Source organism: Vanacampus margaritifer, chromosome 1 (assembly GCF_051991255.1).
Source record: "Vanacampus margaritifer isolate UIUO_Vmar chromosome 1, RoL_Vmar_1.0, whole genome shotgun sequence".
In the NCBI taxonomy this organism is placed as follows: domain Eukaryota; kingdom Metazoa; phylum Chordata; class Actinopteri; order Syngnathiformes; family Syngnathidae; genus Vanacampus; species Vanacampus margaritifer.
Window position 1 is genome coordinate 29987483 of NC_135432.1, and position 17110 is coordinate 30004592.

General features: G+C 41.3%; 1 protein-coding gene across 4 annotated transcripts in view; it reads left to right on the forward strand.

Moving 5' to 3' along the window:
* Window positions 1-17110, forward strand: part of flna (filamin A, alpha (actin binding protein 280)) — a 46772-nt gene that overhangs the window by 21862 nt on the left and 7800 nt on the right. The window contains exons 7-37 of one of the 4 annotated variants that reach the window (XM_077546417.1): window positions 56-133; window positions 737-899; window positions 987-1187; window positions 3817-3954; window positions 4222-4348; window positions 4459-4595; window positions 4675-4871; window positions 5023-5136; window positions 5447-5590; window positions 5683-5806; window positions 6249-6409; window positions 6526-6616; window positions 6947-7116; window positions 8194-8311; window positions 8490-8602; window positions 8683-8832; window positions 8922-9240; window positions 9771-9944; window positions 10032-10194; window positions 10293-10453; window positions 11033-11200; window positions 11318-11441; window positions 11509-11665; window positions 11738-11927; window positions 13327-13350; window positions 13757-14004; window positions 14414-14488; window positions 15185-15284; window positions 15361-15501; window positions 16583-16711; window positions 16864-17037. In XM_077546417.1, coding sequence (XP_077402543.1) covers window positions 56-133; window positions 737-899; window positions 987-1187; window positions 3817-3954; window positions 4222-4348; window positions 4459-4595; window positions 4675-4871; window positions 5023-5136; window positions 5447-5590; window positions 5683-5806; window positions 6249-6409; window positions 6526-6616; window positions 6947-7116; window positions 8194-8311; window positions 8490-8602; window positions 8683-8832; window positions 8922-9240; window positions 9771-9944; window positions 10032-10194; window positions 10293-10453; window positions 11033-11200; window positions 11318-11441; window positions 11509-11665; window positions 11738-11927; window positions 13327-13350; window positions 13757-14004; window positions 14414-14488; window positions 15185-15284; window positions 15361-15501; window positions 16583-16711; window positions 16864-17037 — 4573 coding nt within the window. The remainder of the gene's footprint in view (window positions 1-55; window positions 134-736; window positions 900-986; window positions 1188-3816; window positions 3955-4221; window positions 4349-4458; window positions 4596-4674; window positions 4872-5022; window positions 5137-5446; window positions 5591-5682; window positions 5807-6248; window positions 6410-6525; window positions 6617-6946; window positions 7117-8193; window positions 8312-8489; window positions 8603-8682; window positions 8833-8921; window positions 9241-9770; window positions 9945-10031; window positions 10195-10292; window positions 10454-11032; window positions 11201-11317; window positions 11442-11508; window positions 11666-11737; window positions 11928-13326; window positions 13351-13756; window positions 14005-14413; window positions 14489-15184; window positions 15285-15360; window positions 15502-16582; window positions 16712-16863; window positions 17038-17110) is intronic. The other 3 variants (XM_077546434.1, XM_077546426.1, XM_077546444.1) reach the window with 3 other exon arrangements.

Consider the following 17110-nt stretch of genomic DNA (forward strand, 5'->3'; position numbering starts at 1 on the left):
TGACATTGTATCACTTGATATTGCATTTTTAAATACCTTTTACTTCTACTTCTAGGCCAAAGTGACAGCCAACAATGATAAGAATCGCACCTACTCTGCCTTCTATATACCGAAAGTCACAGGCATGCACAAGGTAAGCTAGAGATTGTTTTGCGCAATACAGAGGTCCTCATTCTTCTCAACTCAAATATATGCTGGGTAATATTTCATGGAATCAGTATGCAAATGACTGTCCCCACAGTTGGTTTTGATAATGTCTGCATGTGTTAAAAACAAAAAACACACCATTCAATGTAAAAATGCTGCTAAATTGCTGAGATACCTCTTCCCTGCCCCCTCACACACAAATTGTGCTAGGCAACTTAAAACATCAATGCAATGCATGACATCAAAACATTTCTCAATCATTTTGTCTCTGATATCATAATTACTGAAACAATGAGTGCTGTAGACTTAAAACATTTGCGTTTGGCAGTAAAGATGAATATGAGAAGAGATCAGCATTTGAGCTTTTGTTTCCAGAGGTTTATATCTGTGTCTGACATACAACTTAGAACCTTTTGTTTGAGCATACCCAGTTTTTTCAGGAAAGTATTGGATTTTGTGTCTGGGGTGAACTTGAACTGGAGGAAGTCTCGATGGTCTTCTCCGAAGATGAAACAAAGAAACATCTGCTCGCTGTCCACTATCACACCATGACATGACAGCATTTTCTGTTTTCTGTAACATTTTGTAGGTGACGGTGTTGTTTGCAGGCCAACACATCTCCAAGAGTCCTTTTGAGGTGGAGATTGGCATGGCACAGGGAGACTCCAGCAAGGCCACTGCCCAGGGACCTGGCTTAGAGCCCACTGGCAATATTGCCAACAAGAGCACTTACTTTGACACCTACACAGCGGGTAATTACATGAATCAAGTATCATGTGCGAAGACTGCCCTTTTTTCTTTTCTTGGGTTGTCTTCCTAAGAGCCGTTCTGTTGCACAGGTGCTGGTGTTGGTGAGGTGGAGGTTGTGATCATGGACCCTGCAGGGAAGAAGAACACTGTAACTTGCAGCATAGAAGACAAGGGCAACAGCAGCTACCGCTGCACCTACAAACCAACCCAGGAGGGCCAACACACAATCTATGTCACTTTTGCTGGTGGTCAGATCAGCAAAAGTCCCTTCACAGTGGACATTGGGGAAGGTAAGATCCGTAAAGAAAATCTTATACAGTATATTGACAATCCCAGTTGTCACTATTCTATTGTCAATGTTACTGAAACCTCTTTAGTGAGTACGTTTGTCGTCACAATGAGTTTTCTTTTTGTTTTTAATTCTTTGCCGCCTCCTCCTGCCTCTGTGCCGGATCCTCCCTGGCCTCCTCTGATAGAGGCCTGGTGGCATCTGTCTACTCTCAGGAGCTGCTTCTTCCTTCTGCTGTTATTTCCTGTTTCCTGGGATCTCTCTTGGGTACCCACATATGTCTTTGTCTGTGCTTTTGTGTTCTTGTATCGCTGTCTTTGTAAGTGGCACAGTTTAAAACTCATCTTAGTAAGGATCTTTTCGCAAGAGCATTCTGTTTCAGAAGATGCCTTCAAACAATAGTTTGAGGATGTTTTGTTTTGTGAACATTATAGTGTTTAAATCGGTTACTATGCAGGGCTGTAAATGGGTTTTACCACTGAATGTACTCACTAAGATAGTGATATGCAATGGTTTTTAATGATAAACTGCATGTTTTCATGCATGAGTGTTTGAGCTGTATGCCCATGGTTTTGACAGTTTTTGTAACATTGCATGTCTTGTTATGTTTGCATCTGTGAACTTGCGTATATGCCATCTGCCTATAAGCTTTCTGTTTGTAACCTAGTGGGGAAGAATTCCACACCTCCATGAGGAAGTACTCATTCCCTCTGCATGTTGCTTTGCAACAGACATTTTGTCTTGTCGTCAGTAGCTCTTTCTCCATTAAACAGTTTGAATCCTATTTGTTCCAGCTCAGTAACAGTCTGTCAGCAGATTACATAATGACATTAGTCACTGTTGTGTGCCCTCCAGCCTCAAATCTCTTTCAATCACTTTTCAACATACAACGCATATTTTACAAAACAGATTTCTGAGTATAGGCAAGGCAGTTTTATGTCTTTCGCACATTTCATACACAAAGCAACTCTGTGTGCTTTACACAAGACGCAGCACCAACAAACACAACCGTTAATTAGCTTACAAAAAATTCTAAAAGGATATACATTGACAATGTTAAAACCCATCAAGAGAAAACTTTATACATTTAAGAGTAAAGAAATTAGTAGTTTTCTAAAATAATTAAAAGGGGGGAAAAAAGATTTAAAAATGTTTAGAAGACTCTAATCAAAGGTATAGGACAAAATACTAAGTTTTTAACCTTTCCATTTGCGTGCAGCATAATGGCTAAATGCAGCTTCACCACGTTTACTTGGAACTCTCTGTTCCACTTATTGATCAGAGTCTACTGATCTCAGAGCTGTGTTTATACTTCACTTCACTGCACTTCTTTAATGTATTAAAATAACCCAAACCATTCAGTGGTTTAGAGACCAGTAGCATAATTTTGAAATATATTCTACAGCTCACTGGGAGGCAGTGTAAACCCTTAAGAACTAGAATGATATGTTCTGATCTGTGTTTTGGTCAGAACCTGAGCTGGAGAGAATGAATTGTATTCCAAAATGACACTGTCAGTACTTGTTGGCAATTGTTCCGATGCATAATTGAGTTGTATGGATGCTACCGTGTTTATTTCATGCATAAAGAAAAGGAAGTGTAAATTGCAGGTATTGACGGTAGTGTTTGTTTATCTTAATTTACAAATTTATTATGAAACATTTTTGGCAAGGTTTACCAGAGTATTCTCACTGGAAGCCATATCTTTTCTATTATCATATAGCTAGTAGTCTCTTCTTGTGGCGTTTTTCCTTATCTCTGGTAAGCCATCATACCGTGACAGGCACTATATTATACATTAACAGGCGAAATGAAGGATGTCGTTTCCTGTGTAGTTGTAAAGGCCTACTTCCTTTGAAGCATGTTAACAACTCAAAATGTGGAGAGGGCAGAGAGAGAGAGAGAGGGAGAGATAAGACTCATTTCCAAAGTACCAGAAGATTCTTTCCAGTAGCCATTGAGACTGAAATGTTTTTGATTTTTATATTATAGCATCCCATTTTCCCTCTAACACATTGAATTGTAGGTCAATAAAAGGTGGCATTTGAGCACTTTTACAAGGCACCGTTGTCACTCAAACTTTAAATATTCAACTATTTTATTTCTGTGAAAAGGCAAGAACCGTATTATATATTAAAGGTATCCGGAGCACGATAACAGCATAAGATAAGATCAATTGGTCCAATCAGCGCATTTCAGTTTTCCACCGGCCACGATTTGCAACTTCAAATTCCCAGTCATTGTCTACGTTAGATCAACAAAACCCAAAGGATATGTGACCCAAGATGGCTGTAATAGCTTAAAGGCCTGATTGGTAGGTATATGGTTCTTGCCAACAAAATCAAATTCACTGAGATTTTGGCTAATACACGATTGACGCTTGCTGGTTGTCAAGTTTTAGTGATTTTTATTTCCTTTTCAAAGCAAGAGCCCAGCTGCAGTAGACTATTGTAAGGTCATATGTCCTAGCAGTACATTTACTATTCACTTAATACTTTATATTGAGTGATCACTTCAAAGTGACAATGCTCTCGTGCGCACACCTGCCTTTTTGACCTGATTTGTCGTCATTGGTTGTCAGAACACAAAGAGCCATCTCTCAATGTCAGTGTGTGTGTGTCTTTCAACAGCATGCAACCCCAGCTTATGCAAAGCGAAGGGTCGTGGTCTGCAGCCTAAGGGCCTAAGGGTAAAGGAGACAGCAGACTTCAAAGTTTACACCCAAGGAGCTGGCACTGGAGAGCTTAAAGTTACCATCAAGGGGCCCAGTGAGTTTTTTTCTTTCTTTCTTTTTTTTTTTTCCATGTACATCCATTTATCACTTTTTCATACTGGTAGGTTTACACCATGATACCTTTTAGCTCTGGCTTTTGTGTATTCACATGTTACTAGTTTGTAAAGATTGCTGGAAAATATTTTCTGAAAGTAGTTTAAAATGTCAGCTAAATAATTTTTCAGAATTGGGCCGTATCATGTTGCAGTAGCTCTTAACATACAAGACAAAAAGTGGTACTGATGTGGATGCTTGTTTACAGAGGGCCTTGAGGAACCTTGCAAAAGGAAAGATTTGGGTGATGGTGTGTACGGATTTGATTATTACCCCACCGCACCCGGCACTTATAGCATCACCATCACCTGGGGAGGACAGCACATCCCTCGCAGGTATACAATCACACGCACTAAAGCTACTAATGTTACTGCATTGATGATGTACAGAATAGATAAATCTTTAAAAATATATATATATAAAACTGTTTCACTGCTTTCTTTAGTCCCATTGAAGTCAAGGTTGGTTCCGAGGCCGGCCAGCAGAGGGTGAGGGCTTGGGGTCCAGGCCTAGAGGGCGGCGTGATTGGCAAATCGGCGGACTTTGTAGTGGAGGCTGTTGGAGACAATGTTGGCACTTTGGGTATGTTTTTGGATGTCTTTAACTGTTCACTGTCGCTCACATCCTACTTGTTTCACCAAGCTTGCATTGCTGTCTTCAGGTTTCTCTGTGGAAGGTCCATCTCAGGCCAAGATTGAATGTGACGACAAGGGCGATGGCTCTTGTGATGTGCGCTACTGGCCTACAGAGCCTGGCGAGTATGCAGTACATGTGCTTTGCAATACTGAGGACATTCAGCACTCCCCCTTTATGGCTGAGATTGTCAACCCACCTGGCAAAGACTTTTACCCTGACAAGGTAAGCAATAGTGTTAGACGCACAAACTTTCAGTGTTTCTAAAAGCACACATTTAATAGTGGCCTAAGCTTTTACACAGAACTGTATTTTCCTCATAGATCTAACTTTCTTCCTCAAAAGTGAAAGTGTGTTTGTTTTTTGTTTTTTTTAGGTTAAGGCATATGGTGCAGGTCTTCAAAGCAGTGGTTTGGCTGTCGGCAAGCCAACTGAGTTTACAGTAGATGCCAAGCAAGGTGGAAAAGCTCCACTGAAGATTGTTGCTCAGGTAAAGTTATCATATACACATGTAAATCTTGTTTTTTAGAATTAAACACAGATTAAGCTTTCATTTATTTTTTATTTATTTATTAACTCTGTGAAACCTCTGGGGACTATTGTTAACCACTCTAATACATATTACTGCCACCTACAGGATAAGTTAAATTGACTTGTTTACAAAAACTAGATAGGCTTCCTTTTACTTATTCACAATGGTGCACTATGTTCTAAAATAGATGGAGATGCGCTCTTCTCTTGTTTTAAATGTTTGATTTCATTGACGCAGTCTCTTACACTTTGGTTGTCCTTAACTGCAGGATGGGGAAGGGACTCCTCTGGATGTTAATGTTAAAGACAATGGCAACGGCACTTACACTTGTGCTTACACACCGCGCAAACCTTTAAAACACACAGTCATGGTCTCCTGGGGCGGAGTCAACATCCCTGACAGCCCTTTCAGGGTATGTATGCTCTCACGGTTCATGAAAGTTTTCCACTGATTTTCTTCAAATGACAATTTGTCACACAGTGGTCTTCTTGTTTTGGATTACAGATGAATGTTGGGGCAGGATGTCATCCAAACAAGGTGAAGGTATCAGGACCTGGAGTGGCCAAGACTGGTCTCAAGGCCTTTGAGCCAACATACTTTACGGTTGACTGCACTGAGGCTGGCCAAGGTAAAGATGGGATAGGATGGAAGTAGTTTTCTTCCACATGACTAAATCAAAACTCTTTGTAACACTTCAAAAGTATAAACATTACATATACTTTACCACTTTCCGTAGTTTTCTCTGACATTAAAAGGAATACATCTGATGTAACAATTCATTGTTAAAGCTACATTTTCGCTTGTGAATTTCTCTAAAACTGTTAGTTATTTCTCTTTTTTTTGTAATCATCCGAAATTGTAGTGGAGTGTATTACAAAAGAATACACACAAAATATGTAGTCACACCGGTACCTAATGGTTGTGTAAAAAGGTGCCCAGTATGATGCAAGGTCAAATATTACAAATTCGATGTAATGCAAATTTAGATATAATGTAATTTTTGTAGCTCACCAAAAATCATTGCTCGTAAATACCAGTGTATCATGATTTTACTTTTCTGTGGTCCAAAGGTGACATCAGCATCGGAATCAAGTGCGCCCCTGGCGTTGTGGGGAATGCAGAAGCTGACATCGACTTTGATATTATTAGAAACGACAACGATACGTTCACTGTCAAATACACCCCACCTGGGGGAGGCAGCTACACCATCATGGTTCTGTTTGCTGACCAAGTGAGTTAGTTGTAATTCCTACTTGAAGTTTTCATTCCATCATGGAAGTTGCAATGATATACTGTCTGTATGCAAGTTGTTAAGACCATATTCATTTTCATGTTTGTACTTTTCAGGCAATTCCCATGACGCCCATCAGAATCAAGGTGGATCCTGCACATGATGCCAGTAAAGTGAAGGCAGAAGGCCCAGGACTCAGCCGCAGTGGTAAGGGTACCGTTTTAAGGGTACCATTTTTTTTTTAATTAAAAAAAAAAAAAAAAAAAACCTTCATGAAACAGGCCTGGACATATATGATGGTGTCCCTAGAAATGACAAATAATTTGACCGTAGAGACATGTTCAACCAAGAAAAAAAAGAATTTGAAGTTAATTTTCATAAAATGTTTATTTTTGTCAGATTGACTGTGGGTTTTTCAACAGAGGGGTACCAACGTTTTTTTCTGTGTGTGTGTATGTGATCAATGTGTCAACATTGAGCCATAATGTACTTGTTAATATGTCTCATCGTCCACATTCAATATTGTGCCTTTCCTAGGTGTTGAATTGAACAAGCCCACTCATTTCACCGTGACCACAAAAGGAGCGGGAAAAGCAAACCTGGACTGCAGCATTGTTGGACCCATCAAAGGAGAGGCAATCAAGGACTTTGAAATCATTAACAACCATGACAATACACACACTGTGAAATACACCCCCGTGCTGCAGGTAAGGTCCTAGCATGTTGAACCAAACAGAATATTAAACAGAAGATTATTCATAAATTTACAGAAACAATGTAGTCCAGCTACTACTTGGAGATGAAAAAAAATCCCCATAGTTTAAACCCTTTTCACAGGTGTCTTAAAAGTCCCTGCCATGCTTTGGCTAAATACAGAAAGAACAAACAATTACAGGGCCCTCTACATTGACTATTTGGGGGGGGGCTCCTCTCATAAAAATAAGCCATTGCTTACCTTGCCCACCTGTGCAATTTACAGAGTGACTTTGTTGAGCCTGGAGTCTGAAAAAGCGAGTGAACTATGAAGCATGAATTGTATTTTCACTCGTGGAGGCAGCACTTCATCACCAAATTGCTGAATTACACTTTGATTAGTGTTGATCTGTACATAACGAACATGATACTCATCTTGTCAAAGATTATTAGTATGTATGTTGAATGAATATGCATAGTAGCTATTAAGTTTTGTAATTCCATAAGTGCACATGATTGTATTTGTACGTGCCAAGAGCACTTGCAGATACAGTTATGTAAGAACAAACTTTTTTTCTTTCATCTTGTCTCGGGGCTTAGTCACAGCATGTCATCCTTTTCTGTCTAAGACTGACTTCGTAATCCTCCTTTTGCAACACCTACTGCGCTGATGTCTTTCCTCACTACAGCAATCAACCTTCTTCCTGGCAGCTCCATCCTCATCATCCTGCTACCAATAGAAACTCCCTATCCTGAGCATGTGCAAACAATGGAATCTGGTCTCTCAAGCATCTAACCTTAGCTATCTCTCTTATGAGTCAATTTCAAATCCTATCCACCCTGGTCACGCCTAAAAAGAACCTAATCTTAATCTGTGCCACACCTGACACTTTCCTCCACCTTTGCCACACCTGCTTGGATCAGTTTCTTTACCTCTTTGCCACACTCACCATTGCTGTGGTGTGTTTACCCCAAGTCAACCATCCTCGCTGTTTCTACCAACACAATGGATTTGTTACGTTGTCAAAAGCTTGCCACTGCCATTGACATGGACGGTTACACCTTGAATCTCAATTCCTTCCCGACATTAGGGTCCTCTGGGGCTTGCTGTGACCTATGGTGGAGATCATATACCCAAGAGCCCCTTTAATGTTGCTGTGGCGCCCTCACTGGACCTCAGCAAGATCAACGTCACGGGACTGGGGGACAGTATGTGCTTATCAGTCCTGTTCTAAACCATGCTAACAATTCAATGTTTCCACACACTGATGTGATTCCGAATTGTTTTTCGAGCACATTTAAATCCTGATCAACTTGCCTCGTTTTAATGTTTTTCCCAACGTAATTTTTTTCTTCAACTCTACATCTTTGTGCTTGTTTATTGTAGAGATGTCCGTAGGCAAGGATCAGGAGGTGACTGTGAAATCAAAAGGTGCTGGAGGTCAAGGCAAAGTGGCGGCGAAAGTGACAGCACCCTCCGGAAAGTCTGTTGCTAGCAAGGTGGAGTAGATTGTTGCATGCATTTATTACACCTCGTCACACACTCGTACAAATGTTGATGTAGCAAATGATCATTCCAGGTGGAGCCTGGGCTGAGTCCAGAAACCAGTCAGGTCAAGTTCATCCCAAGGGAAGCAGGGCCATACCAGGTTGAACTGACTTATGATGGAGTCCAAATCCCAGGATCGCCTTTCACGCCCGTGGCTTATCCGGCCACAGACCCCTCTAAGGTAATTCTGAATGACTATATGTGCACATGTTTAATACATCAGAACTACAGAAATGCAGGCTTTAGTTGATGATAATCATCTCTCATCAGGTGCGCTGTTCTGGCCCAGGCTTGGAGCGCGCCAAGGTTGGGGAAACTGGGGAGTTTGTTGTGGACTGTACCAATGCTGGCCCCGCTGAACTGACCATAGAGATAATTTCTGATGGTGGTACAGAGGCTGAAGTTCATATTGAGGATAACGGAGATGGCACATACACAATCACCTACATTCCACTCTATCCTGGCTCCTACACTCTCACCATCCGCTACGGTGGCCAGGATGTGCCAAACTTCCCCGCTCGGCTCACTGTGGAGCCAGCCATCGATGCCAGTGGAGTCCGTGTGTTTGGACCAGGAGTGGAAGGCAAAGGTGAAACAATAATTTACTTTTTTTGGTTGATAACACTATTTATCATTCATTGGCATTGCTTGAAAATGTTGTCATAGTATTTGATTTAACCCTACAGCCACAGATTTCCATCTTACCACTGCACAAATAGAAACAAGGAGAAAATCGATTTATTTTCCAATTATGTAGTGATCTGACCAATGAGCTCTTCTCTTGGCCCTTTTTGAAGTCTTAGTAGTTACCACTATTTGCCATCCTCTTGATTATACTGAGTCATTTGTTTGAGGTTGGGGTGAATGCCTTAACAAGGAATAGCCTTACGTCATGATTTCTTCAGAACTCTTGTAGCTCAAACTACAGCTATCAAGAAGCACATAATACCTTTTGAAGGATTGAGGTCATAAATTGGTCACAGATGGACTAGAAGCAGTGGCTTCATCCCACCTTTAATACAAAATTATACTAATGATTCGGTGGGCTATCATCAGGGCATTACAACATTACATTCGAGCCTGTGACAGCTTTGTTTTTGTTGTTGTTTTTTATTATAGGTATTTTCCGTGAAGCCACCACTGATTTCACAGTGGATGCTCGTGCTCTTACTCTGTCTGGAGGCGACCACATCAAAGCTCTAATTAGCAACCCATCGGGCAGTCATACTGATAGTTTGATCACCGACCTCGGAGATGGCATTTATAACGTGGAGTATACGCCCTACGAGGAGGGTTAGTAGAAACGTGTCATCTTATTAGAGTCAGTGTGTTGTCATTTGAAGTACGTGGGCTTAAAGATGTTCCCTGTGTATGCTTTAGGCCCACACAATGTGGAGGTCTGCTATGATGGCACACCAGTGCCAAAAAGCCCATTCCGTGTTGCCGTCACTGAAGGGTGTGATCCGGCCAGGGTACGCGTGCATGGTCCTGGCCTGAAAAGCGGCACTACAAACAAGCCCAACAAGTTCACAGTGGAGACACGGTAAATAGGACTTGAATCCTTTAGTTGAAAGACTAATCGGCAGTTTGACCGCACAATGACATGAGAGCTTGCTTGTTTTATGTTAATCTTATTTACAGGGGAGCAGGCACTGGCGGTCTTGGGTTGGCGATGGAAGGTCCATCGGAGGCCAAAATGTCCTGCACTGATAACAAGGATGGCAGTTGCAGTGTTGAGTATATCCCCTATGAGCCGGGCACATACAACCTCAACGTGACCTATGGAGGACAACCCATTAATGGTACTAAAATTGGAAAATAAAAAACTACAGATCATCATTTCTCATGCTGTTATGGAAATGCTGTGACAGTTGTCATCCAACCCTGCTTACTTAAACTTAGGGAAATGTGGCATTGGGCGAAATTTCAGGATGAACCTAAAATGCACTATTTGACCTTCTCTAAACGTTTGAGCCTGAACAGCAAAATTCACAACGGGTGTTCGACTAGCATATCAATGAATTTTCTGGTTCAGTATTTAACGGGTGTCTTTGTCATGCTGTTCACATGTTAATGTCTTGAGACAAAGATGACACTCAAGTATTAAGCAACAGTATGTTGCAAGGCCTCAAATGGGATGTTCTCAAAGGGAAGTAGCCACTGAGCCTAGTGTCAACCTGTCATCAGCAGGTTGCAACGGAGTGTGACTGAAAAAGAAAGAATGGTGTAGAAGTGGACATCCATGGAAATGCATTGTATTGGACAGTTGCACATGCGCACATTAAAGTTTAGAGATGGTCAAATTAAGGTTACCTGTACATTTAGGTTGAACATGTCTATAATGTTTGATTTGTCTGAACATTCTTGTGATGCCTTTGTAGGCAGTCCTTTCTCAGTGCCAGTCGTTGACACAGTGGACAGTTCTAAGGTCAAGTGCCAAGGTCCCGGGCTTGGTGCCAATGTCAGGGCCAATATTCCGCAGGCCTTTACAGTAGATGCTACCAAAGCTGGAGTGGGCCCACTGCAGGTTCGCGTGCAGGGACCCAAAGGTATGTTGCTTTGTTTTCATTCACAGATATCAATTAAAAGCTTGTATTTTACAATAATTTAATGTCATATTTTTAAAATGACTGCTGGGATTGAAGAGTGTTTTTTATGCATATTAGGTATGGTGGAGCCTGCAGAAACTGTGGATAATGGTGACCAAACTCACACAGTCAACTATGTTCCTACGAGAGAGGGTCCGTATTCCATTAACGTCTTATATGCAGATGAGGAAATCCCACGCAGGTAACTACACATGCAGACTGTAAGCATTGTAATTGTCTACGACACTAAACTATATCACCCTTTTCAGCCCCTATAAGGTCAAGGTGCTTCCTACCCACGATGCCAGTAAAGTGCGAGCGAGTGGGCCTGGTCTGAACACCACGGGGGTGCCTGCCTCTCTGCCTGTGGAGTTTACCATTGATGCCAAAGATGCAGGGGAAGGACTGCTGGCAGTGCAAATCACTGTGAGTGTAGTGACATGTAAGATGTGTAGTTTAAAGAAAGTGGAATCATTGTTGAATTAACTGTATGAGCAGGACCCAGAAGGGAAGCCAAAGAAAGCCAACATCCGTGATAACCACGACGGAACGTACTTGGTGTCCTATGTTCCGGACATGACCGGCAGATATACCATCTTGATTAAGTACGGAGGAGACGAGATCCCATATTCGCCGTATCGCATCCGGGCTCTGCCCACAGGAGATGCCAGCAAATGCACTGTCACAGGTATGCAATCAATATCCTCCATAGTTTTGTTTGTGTGGGCATGCAGGTAAATTTCCTCTGATTAAAAGGAAAGTCAACCCCCCCAAAAAGTATTTACAATAGCAGCCCCACTAGTCTAAATATGGTATTTTGGTTAATATTGCGTTAATGGAATCTGAGTTAAGCAGCAAAATCCAGCAGTTTTGATCAATATCAGAAGGTGGCCATTTTGCCATTTGCTGTCGAGTGAAAATGACAACGTAGTTGCTCAGGTTTCAGATAACAACCAATCACAGCTCGGCTTCAGAAAACAGGTGAGCTCTGATTGGTTGTTGCCTAAGCCCTGAGCAACTGTGATGTTTTCTTCAGTCTACAGCAAATTGCAAAATGGCTGCCCCCTGAGATGGATAAACGGCTGGATTTTGCTTCAAAACTCATATTACACAAATGTAATATTAATGTTGAATAAATGTTATGTTTAGACTAGTGAGGTCACAAAAACATATTATTGTCAATAAGTGTTTAAGGTTGACTTTGCCTTTTTAAATCTGTCCAGTCCTAGAGAAATCAGTAACAAATTTAGTGTTTTTTGTTTTTTTTAAACTGATAACAATTCTGTCAATCACTGATCTGAAATTCTGTATTCTTAAATTTCATTCCATTCATTTGTAAAGGGGAAAAATATATATATAAAACAAATCGTTGTATATGCCTGAATTTTTGTTTTAAACATTTATACTATTTATTCAATTCCAACACAAGTTTAATTGTGGATATATATTTTTTTCTATTTTAGATATCCAACCCTCAGCCATGTTTTTCATGTAGTCGCAAAATTTCAGCCATTTTGGATTACCTTTTAAAGCCATCAAGGAATTTGCTTTACTTACTTATGTGATGAAAGGTTAATGCTTATTTTGATTTTGCCAAAGGTCACTGACTAAGAGCATGAGATTGCATCGAAAAGTTAGTTCCAGTTGTAATATAGATGTTTTAGACTACTGATCCCCCTGCTACCCTGTATTTTCATTCCCGGTTGACATTGATGGGAACAGAGCCCCTGCTCTCTGGCGGTTTGATATATTGGACACTTTGACTTGTGCTCGACTTGAGCCAATAAATGTCTGCTTCTCAGCAGGTTTTTGCGCAATTCTGCAACTGCTGCTTTTTTGACAGCTTTTCATGCATTTATATATTTCTATTGCTGTTACACTCCTCCTTGGCCTATTCCCTGCTCCACACAACACAAGCACACATGCAGACACTCCTCCCTGCCTCACAGCACTTAGCACAGTTTTTTTTTTTTTCCCCATTTGGAATTTTAGAGCACACATTTGCCTCCAATCACCCCTACCTGACTATCTTGTGTGTGTCACTTTTGTCTTTTGCACATCCTGCTTGTCACCGTTCCCACTATCAGTCTCAATCGGAGGTCACGGTTTAGGTAAGCCCATGGAGCAACTTTGTTCTGTAGAGGAACTCCTGTCTTTTAGCATGAAAACAACACTTTAAACCTGGGCTCTTATTCTGTCTTCCTATACACCTTCTACATTCCCTCTTTTTACTGTCCATATCTCAGCAGTTCATGTGTGCATTGTGCTCACATGTTCATTTGGATACACTAATACTAACTCAAACCCATTTAAGGTTGGCATGCTGAATGACACTTGGGATAATCAAGCTTCCAGTTCTACATAGAAATATTATAACATTACAAAGGTTGGGCAAATAGTTTCTGAATTTAACATGACTTGACATTTCATCTTTAACCTATTCTCTTGGTGGTGTAACGTGCATGCTAAATGATTGCCATAGTATATCATCTACTTGATAGTTTTTCAATTCCACAGGTGCCGGTGTTGGCCCAACCATTCAGATTGGGGAACAGACAGTCATCACTGTGGATGCTAAGGCAGCCGGGAAAGGCAAGGTGACCTGCACCGTGTGCACGCCTGAGGGAGCCGAGCTGGACGTAGACGTCGTGGAAAACGAGGACGGCACATTCGACATCTTTTACACGGCTCCACAGCCCGGCGAGTATGTCATCTGCGTCCGTTTTGGAGGAGAGCACATTCCCAACAGTCCGTTCCAAGTCACGGTGAGTGAATTTGTAGGAGGTACAGCAGCTTGCTATATGAATTAAAAATAGAATTGTGCAGTGTAAAACAATGAGCACAATATGAACTGACCAGATTGTTAAAAGTCCAGCCCACTGAGTAGTTTACAAACTTTTAGGCCTACAATTTGACGGTGAAAAAAAACTTCAAGTCGTGATTCATAAATCAGCCACTGGACATTCCAATTGCTATGTCACACTATATAGGCTACGATGCTTCAAAATGACAAAACTTTTTTTTTTTTGTTATCTATATGGCTGAAAATGGCTCATTCTTTAGTCTTACAGTCTCTACCCGCAGAAATATCCTCAGTGGATCCAGGTGTCACAGTTTTACTTCATTACAACCCTTCTATCCCCCCCCCCCCCAACCTCTCGCCCCCTCCCCCAGGCGCTGGAGGGAGCCCCATCAGACCAGCTCATGCAGCAGCGACAAATGCCCCAGTACTACGCTCAACAGCCCTGGGTACCGAAATACTCTGTACCAACATTTTTTTTTTTTTTTTTTTAATAAACGGGCCCCTCATCTCATTTCCATTGTCTTTTTACCCAACTTCCTTCCTCTGCTCTGCACCATGAAACATTGTCCGGCGTCAGTGTGTCATTGCAGGTCTCTCACCTCTGACAGGCCTTTTGTTTCTCCTCTTCCGCAGTGTTCTTCCATTTCATTAACAGGGTTCCTAACATGGACAATGCAACAGAGTTGCTCAGTAACAAAGAGACACTGGACAACATTTAAGTGTTGCAGTCATTAGGTGATACATTCAAACAATTGGCATTGAGCTTAATAGCAGCAGTTCTGTATGAATCACTGTGTTGTCCAGTGCTTTTTGACAACTGAAGGGACAAATGATCTGCGTGGACATGTCTTCTAAGTTCTGAGTCTCTTGGTGCTAAACTGTCCTTTTGACCTTCCAATGTTTTAGTCCTCATCTCATTCTCAGTTTATGTTGGTGTCGTCGTCATCATCATCATCGTCGTCGTTGTCATCATGCCAGTGATCAACAACTGTTGATCATTTCATCTCAATGTTAAATTCCATTTTCTTTGCTTGGGTCTATTTTTTTCTATGCTGTTTTGTTGTAACACAGGACAAAGATGTGTAAAATCTCCACGACGTCTTCATACACTGACTGTTACATCTGTGCTCTTTGTCTCCTAGGCAACAGACAGACCACTGGGAATGAATGGGCTCGATGTGACAGGACTCAGGCCATTTGACCTGGTCATCCCGTTTACCATTCAGAAAGGCGAGATCACAGGTAGGAAACCAAACAGTAAAGCTGGTCTCTTCTTTTGTGCTGCGTGAATCTCACTGCTGTCTCTCCTGAACTGAAGGTGAGGTCCGAATGCCATCAGGCAAGGTTGCCAAGCCTGACATCACAGACAATAAGGACGGCACTGTTACTGTGAAGTACGCGCCAGTTGAGGCCGGACTGCACGAGATGGACATCAAATATGACGGCATTCACATCCCCGGTGGGTCTTTTGTTTGGAAACATAGCAGTACATTGTAGTGGTGCAACGGATCACAAAAGTCATGGTTCGGATTGGATCACGGATTCACAGGTTGGATCATTTTTCGGATCAGCAAAGAAAGAAAGAAAGAAATAGGACTTTGTCTTGATTTATTTTGTAAAATGCTCTTCACCATTAAATAGCAGTTTAGGAGTTAGGAACAACTTTTAAGTGCAATATGAGGCAGAAACATTCTTATTTTATACATGGTCCATGTGTAAAATGACATGATATTAAGGGCTTAAAGTTGTGTTCATAAAATCTAAACAGCTATGTTTGACATTTTGAGTTGAATGTTTTTCTTTTAAAGGCAAAAGTGTTTTATCAAATAAATGAAGACAAAGTTCTATTTATCTTTTTTCTTTTCTCTTTTTTAAATAATGAAAAGACCTCAAAGTGCAATTTAAGGCACAGTCCCTTCCTTTAAACATGGAAATTGAATTACATAGCCTTGGTCCCGAATATTGAAAAATAATTAAAGTAAGCCAGGGTACCAGCTGTCAAACTCATTTACAGCTACCAGCCAGGCACCCGTTAATAATGCTAGCCACTTGCGTCTGAGACCTCTCCCGCATCATACAATGACGGCGTAATTAATTAGCAACTTATTGGCATCCTAAATTAGCGATTGAATAGGAGTTTGAGCTAGCGTGTTGATGTTAGTCTCAACGTTAATGTCAATCAAAGCTACGATAAATAAATAAATGTCTAAAAGGGAAGTCAAAATAGCGATCACGCTACAACGTGGGCCAACTAGTCTACTAAGGCTATTTGCATTGCCATCAATGTATTATTTAATTTAGCAAACTTTATTTTGAAGTTAGCCTGAGCATAAGCGGTGTGTTGCGTTGAGTATCTTTCAGCTTCCTTGACATGTCTGGTGTCCACTGTGAATGCGCACTTTGTTGGTTTTCCCCCCCACCAACCAATCTGCGGGGCCTGATCTGAACGGTCCACGGGTCAATGATGATTTGTTGCACCACTATTACATTGCCTTCATGAGAGGTTCATTCTTCAATGTTTTCTTCATTGACATTCATAGGAAGTCCCTTACAGTTCTTTGTGGACTACATGAACAGCGGTAATGTCAGTGCCTATGGTCCTGGCCTAATCCATGGGACTGTCAACAAGCCTGCTGTCTTCACAGTCAATACTAAAGATGCAGGCGAGGGTATGTAGGGCTCATACAGCAGCATGAAAATTCTCTACCTCTTATCATAGACTGCATCAGAAATGTGGCTGAAGCCCATTAATGCTAGTTTATTTCCTAACCGATTGTTGACCAAAATGAGTAAAGTCGTTTAAATAAGTTTCTTTCTGTAGGTGGTCTATCTCTGGCCATTGAGGGCCCATCAAAAGCAGACATTAGCTGCGTGGACAACCAGGATGGAACGTGCAGTGTGTCCTATCTGCCTGTTCTCCCAGGAGATTACAGCATCCTGGTCAAATACAATGACAAGCACATTCCTGGCAGCCCCTTTTCAGCAAAGATTACTGGTAGTTAGATACAATACCTTGTTCCAAAATCCTGAAATGCACTATGTAAATATATTATACAGAGGAGTTCAAA